The 10472-nt window shown below is 31.3% G+C and overlaps 1 protein-coding gene across 1 annotated transcript in view; it reads left to right on the top strand.

The window, feature by feature from the left end:
• Positions 1-10472, top strand: part of LOC133205556 (H(+)/Cl(-) exchange transporter 6-like) — a 49091-nt gene that overhangs the window by 34054 nt on the left and 4565 nt on the right. The window contains exons 22-23 of the mRNA XM_061341394.1: positions 935-1045; positions 4069-4194. Of these exons, the coding sequence (XP_061197378.1) occupies positions 935-1045; positions 4069-4194 (237 nt within the window). The remainder of the gene's footprint in view (positions 1-934; positions 1046-4068; positions 4195-10472) is intronic.

Below are 10472 nucleotides of genomic sequence, written 5' to 3'. Positions count from 1 at the left end.
TTACATAAGTGAGTAGATTGAAACATTCTTTTCTGGATTTGGATAATGGTGAATAAAATTGAAGTTAATTTCATCGCAAATTTGCAATTTAAAACCACTGGGCTTTCATTGAAGTTTTATCTGACTTATTTAAACACTGAAGACTGGTAACTATATGGAAGTAAAGACCGAATTGTAGAATATATCTGTTATTAAAACGTTTTGCTTCAAATCTATGATTTTTTTCCTACTCTACTGGGTTTAATTTGGCTCATCAATTGATATGAACACGTTTTATGTTTCTAAAATAAAAATCTGACTCCAAACAAATGTAATAAATTTAGAAGGTTTAGCATGTGATGAAGCAAAACGCAATCTGTCTTCCAAATTCTATAAAATGACTTTAAAAACCATGAAAAAACACAAGCCAAACAACTTTTGTCACCTTTATTGAATTCTTCCACTGAAATTAATATTTTAATTGATTATTTATTTGTAGTTAAATCACGTTGAATTCCTTCATGTACAATCCTATTTATAACCTCAAAAGATGAAAATCCACTTAAAGTGTGAACGTGATCAGGTTAATAACACCAATAGAGATATATAAGAAATCAGAGAATTCTGCTTTTATTTTAAGGCTTCAATTCTTTTTTCATAACTCGATCTGTTTTCTACTTCCAATTTGATGTTGACCTAGACTTCTTTATTAAAGTAAATATTTTAATTATTTGGATTTGGTATTGTTGATATATTGATAGTTTAAAGAACATAATGCATAAAGTCTATAGGAATACGGTATATTCTGAGGACAAGAACGTGTAAATTGTTATAGGCTACGCTGTCCCTTGCTGATCAATTGTATGACAACCTATCTGTCAAAAACATATTATAACATGCTTTTTAAGATATCAATAAATGCCTTTTAATTGCCAGTGTGTTTTATTGATTGTAGAGGACCTCACAGCCTGACGTTTCTTATGAAGATTTGACAAAGGATTATCCGCGATATCCTGATATACACGACATCACCAAGCTTTCTGCCATTCCACAAGACGCGCTTATGGTAAGGTTTCAGTGCAATCCCATATTTGTATGATTTCAAGATGCTATGTCGGAATAAAGGTACTCATGCATAAAAACAGGCCCCAAATTGGGTGAATTGTATAGCTACAGCTTGAAGAGCAACCCAAACATTGCTCATCGTATTTTTTCTCTCCTGCGTTTTAACTTTTAATAATGATATAAGTTTCAACTTTTAATAATGACATACGTTTCAGTGAAAATAAAATTCATAATAGTTATGAAGCTTGGATAAAGGCCAGCTCCTTGATTTTTAGAATATTTATATTTGTTTCAAAGTGTGATCAGGGATTTATTGATTATAGTCAATCGAACACAATTTGAAATGGTTGACAATATGTTTTCATTAACTAGGGAACTAGAACTCCAGTAATGTTGAATATTGTTATAGCTCTAAGCGTACCGCTTCCATATTCAAAGTTTGTTCGGTAAAAACAAATAAGGAAGAAAGAAAATTTGCAGTGAAGTACATTTCGATAATAACAACCTCTATTTCGATATCTAAAGTATAAAGGCTCTTTTGGTGTAGAATATATATGGAGTATAATTTTTATCTCAATCTAAATGTGCACAATTTTGTTTGAATACCTTCAATAAAAAAATATAAAATATTTATCCAATGGAGGATAGAAAGACATCCGCCTCCTTAATTGACGTACGCCCCTCACCGCTGAATAGACATTGCTGTTATCATTGCTCACTTCTTCGCAAATGTTCAACATTAAAAAATTGTCATTCATCACTTGAAAATCGTTCACTTGATTTTTTTTTATTTTATTTTATTAATTTATTGGTTTATTTATTTTTCCTTTAAACAAATGAGGGAATTAAATTGAAAGGGAATTAGCTTTTTTAAGGGGGCCGACTGGGGTTTTAATTGCGCAAATACTGCGTGCAGCATAGTAAAATAAAGCGTATTTACTCTTTTAAAGCAACTATTTTTACATAATTTATAAAAATTAACAAATTTAGGAAATCTCAGATTAAAAAATCTAATTACGTTTTCAAATAACTGATTTTTTAAACGATTTTTCAAATGATGGGTAGATAGACGTCATAATAGTGTGTTTTTGACGTTATGAATAACCGAAGTTCTTTAATCGGGGTCATTAATTATGCCATAAAATAAAAAAGTATAAAATACATGCTCTTGAAATGTTAAACATAGGAAATTGAGAATCTAACAATCATTTTTATTATTTTTTATGTAAATCTGTGGTATCTGTCATGTTTTGTTGTACTCCATAAAAACAGGAAAATATCATGAATTTTGACATTTTGAGATGTCCCCTCTGGAAACCAGACGGTAGAATTTTGTGTTTCTTGCACAAAGTGTACAATATAGTATTACCCATCAAATACTATAATTTGAGCAAAAAGTCTATAGTTGCATTTGTATAATTTGCTCCGAAGTGCGAAAAAGTGGCATTTTCCTATATAATCCTATAGTAAATGTATCTGTATTTGGAGATGGTCCCTAAAAAATAACCAGACGGTAGATTTTCACTAAACTTGGCATGTATACCGAAGTCAATGTAAGGTACATATGGTATAAAATTAAAGAGTTTCTCTATAGCGGTTTTCACACAATAAAACCCCAGTCGGCTCCCTTAAATGTAGTTTTTTTTCTACTATAAAAATCTGTATTTCATTATGTATTCTGTCAGTTAACAAATATCTTAATTTTAAAAATACTTATACATCAGTTTAAATTCTACCAAGAAAATTTCGTTTCTACGGAAACTAATTCAATCTAATCCACTGGCTAGGAATAAAATTAGCCAGCCAGTTATATGTTTTCCGGAAATTTTCTATGCATAAGTCAAATTTATTGCAAGTAGTCCGTTCAAGGACTATAGCTTGCCCACAACCTATGAATATTTAAGTAAATGGCTCTATTTTTCCTTAAAATGGACCCATAATGTTCCAAGTAAAATTCGGTTTGTAACTTGCTATCATATACCAATAACTATATACAACCACACACAAAAATTCAACTCTGCAACAGCAGAGAGGAAAATCCGTATTACGTTGAGACAATATTTTACACTCAAGGGTAATTTTGATAACGTAACTGGATTGAAACTTGAAGCCATGCTTCGTATTCATCAAGTATACAAAGGTTGTCAGTTTTGGTCATCTGGTTAGAAATGTATATAGAAGTCTCAATCAATGTTTTAATTAAAATAGTGACTTAATATCGATCATAAAATCATCATTATAAACAACTAATACCAATTTCAGACTTCGATCTGTGAATGAAAACGCCGCTGTAAAACATATATATTAGGGATGTGCGATTTTATCGGTTTAACGGTATATAGCGATTTTTTATTGCGTGATACATATCGTGACACGGAGACTAAAATATCGGTATTTGGTACATAACTATAAATTCCGGAAATTATTCATTTATTTGTTCAAAATATTGAAAGACAATTACAGGAAGTGTAAAAAATGTTGAAAATAGTTAAACAAAGGCATCCAAACATGCTTTATATTTTAAAAATAAATAAAAATTAAAAAGTAAAGTTATGTTTTTATAGCATATTTTAAAGAAATTGCAGTAAAAATTGTGTGTAAAAATATCACGATTTATCCTGATATTTTGGGGAAAATCGTGATATTTCACGATTCGAATTTTTTGCCGATACCCTTCCCTAATATATATATATATATATATATATATATATATATATATATATATATATATATATATATATATATATATATATATATATATATATATATATTAATTTGGGAATGAAAAATAGACTGACATAAGTAATTTTGTGAGGATTTACCAATTTGTGGACATGTTAGAAAAACTAGAAGAAAAATATTACTACACTTGTTATTACGGCTTTTTTGCAGATATATTTTCATGTAATTGAGATAATGCCATGCATGATGATTACGGCTTATCTCCCCATGTTCCTCAGAATATAATTTTATGTAATCAAATGGCAGAGAACTGTTTCTAATCATGGCTTTTATTTTTATAAGGACATCAGTGGGTACATGAATCCGTGTCCATATACAGTGTACCCAAATACACCTGTACCCCAGGTGTTTAACCTGTTTCGAAGTATGGGTCTGCGGCACTTGCCAGTTGTTGATCACACAGGCTTTGTAAGTATGGGTGAGAGAGAACAGTCTTAGAATATTCACAAGTCATAATTGCTCGAACAAAAAATTAATGTTTCTGAGATGTAAATGAATTTTTTTCCATCATTTCTAAAAATATGCGCAACGTAAAATATTATTCGATTCGACTTCTCTCCATATTGTCCATAAACAGTTTAACAATTATCTTGGATATAATCGTTTTATTTTCAGTATGTATGTACATATACTTGGTTTTATTTTCAGTATGTACATGTATGTACTTGGTGGAGGTAAACATAAAAAAATTCTAAATATAAAGTAAATTATAATTAAGCAATTGTAAATCTCATATTTATCTCCACCCAGTAAATATGTAATTTGCAACATGTCATCATATCATAATGTATACATTAATTCTGTTCCACTGAAAATAAATTTTATCAAATTTACTGGCAATTGTCACATGGTAAAATTGATAAATTTCATTTTCAATGTAACATTTCTAATGATTCTACGATACAGTTAGTAGAGATTTTTTGTGATAACTCGGTCGGTGTTCAATAGAACTGGTGGGAGGAAACCGTATCTGATTTCGAAATATATTCCTTCCGTCTGGGATTTACAAGGGGAAAGAAATTAAACATTGAAAGTGAGATTAAAACAATTAACTTTTATCTAAACACAATCAATAACGTTACATAATTTAGTGGCGAAAATAATTTCGATGTTATTTTTTTATTGTAATCATTGGAAACAAAAAGAGGAAAGGAAGTCTTTAGATATCACTGAGCGACAAGTGTTAAGACCATTCAGTTAAAAAAATGTCATCACTAATTTGATTTACAATATTATTGAATAAGTTCTTAATTGGACTTAAGTTCGAAGAGGTGGCATAACAGATTAATGTCAATTTAAACAAATTTGAAACGGGTAGATAATTTGTAGTGCAAGAAAGAATATGACGGCATCTAGAAGTACAAGTTTATACAATAACATTCACCAATTCAGACAAGAAATAATGTGCCATCTGTGTTGATTTCACGAGTATACGACATTGGTTCACTTTATGAGGGCTGCTGTGGTTTTCTTGGGATGAAGATTTTAAAAACACATTTCCCTATATTTTACAAAGAAAAAAGACTTTTAAATCCTAGCTGTGTCCTGCTCCAGACACGACATTTTGACAATTCGATTAGTTTCCAAATGACGATCTTCCCAGAATAGTTGGACATTTTATGTCATTGCTCTTGAGTAGTTTTAAAAGGTTCTTTTAAGTTTTAATACGCATTACTCTGTGAAACTCTTAACCCCTATTGTGCTTTCCCTCGTCCTTGCTCAATGGAATTGATCTGAACAAATTGGAATATACGCTTAATCGGGTTGCTGGCATATGGAGTTGGCAATCTTATTGCTTTATTTGTCTTATCAAGATTCTTAGAGGTTTTTCCTATATATGTCCTTGTTAAAGCAATATGAGCTGCATTTTTGAAAATTTTATTTTGCTGTAAAAATGTGCTGTTATGATAAATCTGTATTAATTTAATCCTTTATGATCAATTAGACTAAAATATTTTTTTTTTCAGAAGAAAGATTTCTGTACAAGGGAATGTATAAGAAATCAATATTGTACAGGACGACTATAATGTTATTTTGCTTCAATCAAAGCTTATAGATAGTTCTTCCATCGCAAATATGAACAACAGAAGTTTATAAATGTTCTTTTTTCTGTCATTGAAATAGTTAATTACAATTTTGCAACAAATATTTCCGACATGAAAATTGCAGCTCATATTGCTTTAACATTGACTCCACTTTTACACCAAAAAATAGTTCATTGCAGTCACGATATTTTATTAATCTAAAAGTTATGAGGAATATTTTTAGGATTCTAAAAAGTCTCTATTTCAGTATCAAAGTATGTGAATATAAATCCAAGACAATGACATTGTTTTGTTCAGTATTTTTTTTTTGTTAGAAATGCATCATGTTATCCATGTATATGAAGTGTTTTGATACAACTTTTAACTCACCTAAGCTGAATCCTCAAGCTTTCTGATCACATTTAGTCCGACGCTCATGTGTCCGCTATAAACTTTTCAAATTTTCGACATCTTTTCAAGAACCATTGGGCCAATTTCAACCAAACTTTTCACAGCATCTTGCGTGAAAAAGGTTCAAGTTTGTTCAAATGAAGGGTCATGCCCTTTTTCAAGGAGAGATAGTTAAAAATTTATGAAAATCTGGTGACATTTTTTTTAAAATCATTTTCTTAAAAAACCACTGGACCAGAAAAAATGAAACATGTGAAAGCTTCCTGACAGAGTGTATATTTGAATTTGTTCAAATCATTCGTATCAAGTTTTTTCATGGCAATGTAAAGGGGAAAAATCATATTAATATTAAAGCACTGTACAAATTCAAGTTTAGTCAAATCATTGCCCCAGAGGGTAGGATAGGGCACAACAGGAAATCAATAATGATATATTGGAAAGAATCTTGAAAAAAAAATCTGATGAAAAAGAACAGTTGGACCATGATTAGTCATATTAATATGCAAGCATCCTTATGTGATGTATTTTCAATTTTGTTTAAATCATGGTCCACTTGGGTCGGGTGGGGCCACAATAGGAGATCAAAGTTTTAACTGGTGGTAAATAGTAAAACAGCTCGATCAATTAGACATGTACATGCAAGTTTAACACTTGTCCCGAATTAGTAAAATTTATTGAAGCTCTTTAAAAATCGAAGAAAATGGGGGAACAAGGTGAACAAAATGCCTATGCTGTGACAAACATGAAGTTGAAAAATTAAATCTCAATTACAACTAAATTTTCTTTGATATTTCATCTAACATTAAAGTCTACTTCATGTGAAATCTCCACAATTTGCAAAAGATTGAAATTATTTGCCTATAAAATAGCATACACACACTAAAGAGGCCAAAAAGGATCATTTTCTCATACTGCTACACAATTTTTCTATATGAGTGGGTCTTCGCTTCCACTTTTTTGAAAGTTTATCCTCAAAAATACACAATTTTGGTTAACAAAAACATGGAGCAAATACCCACTATACCTTAAAAATACACTTTTATGACACAACATTCGCATCTTTCCGAGACATACTTGAAGTCCATTTAGTCAAGGGTCATATCAAAAACATTATTTAAATGCCACTATTCATCAGGAATTGTGTAGCGTAGTGGTTAGCGTGTTAGTCTCATAGAAAAATGATAGCTTAAATTCCTAGGGATTGAATTCCACGAATAATCTCACTATTTTTTAATAACAGAATAATTTTTGCCGAGAAATTTTCCTGAGAAAAGTTTTGTTCATAATAATTTTATAAACAATGAGAACTTCACTCTAAATGTTAAATTCACAAATTGAATGAGACATTGTGATTTTTATATATCTGAAGATACAGGCATTCTGCACGCCTTGTTCGCCCATCTCTATGTCAAAATTCATGAATTCAGGTTTTGATGTGCAAGTGAACAATCTTTAGGGTTACTAAAACCTTTGAAACAATTTTGCATCTTGACTGTGACTTTCGAATGCATAAAATAAAGAGTTCCCTTGGTTCTGGTGGTAAACAAAGTATCATGAGTATTTAAGCATACTCTCTAGACGGGTCATTCTTGAAACTTGTCCGTCAAATGTATACCAACAATATTTTTCTTCCAACTTTGACTGTCGTAATAAGTTACATTTACATTATATTTTTGTCTTCGTTATTTAGTAATCTATCCACAATTACAAAAGTAAATTGAATCTCAGAAGTAAAGTCATAGCCTTGATGTAAATCTTTAAAAAAATTGTTAGCTAGGTATCCAAGAATGAGGAAAAAGATTTTTAAAACTTAGAATGCATTATTACCGATATCAACTTGCCCTGTCTTTTTTGTAACCTGATTTTCACAATTTTAGTAGCGGGTCCCTTGTGTAGTCATGTCTTTCAATCAATTGTCAACTTCACAGAAAAGCCCTCCTTAAGCTCTGAAATAAAATTTCATCAGGATTTTTATTAAGGATTCATTGCACTTCAAAGTCATTTATTTGCAAAAAGTGAAGATAAGGATGGTTAAAGGTACTAGTATTACACATTAACATTATTTATGATCAATCTGTCTCGCCCATCTTGGTGTATCCATGTCAATTAAAAAATATTTCTTTTTAAGTATACCTTTGTGAAAAGACGAAGATTAACACAAACCCCCCACCAATTTACCCACTCTCGCTGAAAATTTCTTTGAAATTTAATGCATCTCCATTTTGTCATCTTTTATCAAAGAATAAATAATGACGTTACAAAAGTCGTGAAAAAGCGATATTGCACTGTATAACATAGTTAATTAATTTGCTTAAATTGTTGTTTATCTGCAAAGAGGTATTATATATGTGATTATTTTCTGAAAGAAAAATCAAATTAGAATGTAAATAGACACTCGCGCTCCAATCAGGCTAATTTTGAGTCATCTCAAAAACAACCTATAATCAACAGAAGAAATGAAGTCTTTCAAGTTAACCTTGTACAGTCAGAATATTTGTATTATTATACATCTGTCCTCATAAAGAGAGTTTTTCTAGCTCGTCAAGTTTAGTACTGCACTTACTTTTCTGGCGGGGATGAACTGGGAGTAGTATGGCTAATTTTGCATTTTAAAAGATCGTTTTCAGTTAAAAGCCTAATTATAAATAGATTCATTCACCTTGAGTAGAAAACACAGTCATGCAATTTTTGTTCAAGAATATAAAGGGTACGGTGTATTGCATGAAGTTTAGTTAACAGAGTTCATAACCCATATTTCGTAATGTTTTCAGATTATCTATGTGTATGCTAAAAGAATTATTTGGTAAACTTGAACCATTTTTTCAAGTTAAGTTAACATGGTAAAGAGGAAGATAATTTAATAAACATCGTAAACATAGTAAAAGGAAAGATGGAATACGAAAAAGGGTTAACGGAAACAAGGTAGACTAAATCTTTAGTAATTTCACTGACAATATATATTGTACCCCAACTATTTGTATAGAAGCTACAAAACAGACTGTCATTTTGCTAAATATTTTGTAATCATATCAAAAAATATCACAACATTAGATTTCATTGTTCGTTGATTAAGGCAAATTCCGAAACAGTAGCGTCAGGTTATATACCGAAAGCGAGCATATTGTTAATATGAACACCTGCTTTGGTTGAGAACATGTCATTTGTTTCGTGTGAAATCAAGCTTAGACCTTGTGTATAACAATTGTATTGGCGGACTTTTTTCGTAAATCCTATTTGCGTTACACCTTTGAAAATATACACCAATAAGGACAGGACAATACGCCGTAACAGGCCAGCAGAAATAAGCAATTACAGATTATGAGGTCACAAGCGAAATGCCCTTACATGAAAAAAAAAAACGGTCCCCAGAGATTATAATTGTGGGGACAGAACCGTAAGCTTGAGTTTCAAATATTCATACATTTAAAACAACTGTGATCATTTGTGAAACTAGCGCTAATTAGTACTTAATTTTCAAATTGACCTTTGATTCAACGTTTAACCTTAACACTGAGCATGTTGAGCGTTGTGAATTTGTTTATAACATTCCATTTCAATATTCATTTTGAAAACAGCACTTCTATCAAATGTATTGAAATATTTCTTAATTGTAAGAAATATCTCTTAAAGAAAAATGTATCTCTCAGTCTTAGGAAATCTCTCAAAAGAGAGATTTTTTGAAATGTGATATCTTTGCTAAATAAAGAAATCTCTCGGTGATAAAGACATACCTCTACTTAAATTAGAGGCCTAAGGGCCTGAGTATGATCACCTGAGTATAATACAATACTGTAAATGGTCTATATATGATTGATTGATTGAGTGTCGTTTAACGTCTCGATCGAGAATTTTTCACTCATATGGAGATGCCACCACTTGCCGGTGGAAGGCTACAAATTTTGACCTATACTCGGCACTCAGAACCATTGATCTTTTTCGTGCCAGCACCTACTGCGACACGGGACCTCGATTTATACGGTCTCATCCGAAGGACCGGTCTCCACGTCCCGCAGTGGGATTCGAACTCGCGACGTAAGGATCAACTCCTTACTCCGCAACTCTAGAGCAGACGCTCTAACCACTGCGCCACGCGGGCGACCAGGGTCTACATATGTATTAAAATTAAAACAAAATAAACTGATAGATGAAGATATGTTGTCTGAAAACAAGAGAAACAGGATAATCAAGGATCAACAAAATAGGTAGTCTAGAACTCGGGAATTGTTCGAACGTAGAGCACGTTCTTGGGTA

Source organism: Saccostrea echinata, unplaced genomic scaffold, assembly GCF_033153115.1.
Source record: "Saccostrea echinata isolate AGI-Se365-2 ecotype Australia unplaced genomic scaffold, CSIRO_AGI_Sech_v1 ptg000054l, whole genome shotgun sequence".
NCBI classification, from domain to species: Eukaryota; Metazoa; Mollusca; class Bivalvia; order Ostreida; family Ostreidae; genus Saccostrea; species Saccostrea echinata.
This window is presented reverse-complemented; position numbering and strand designations above follow the sequence as displayed.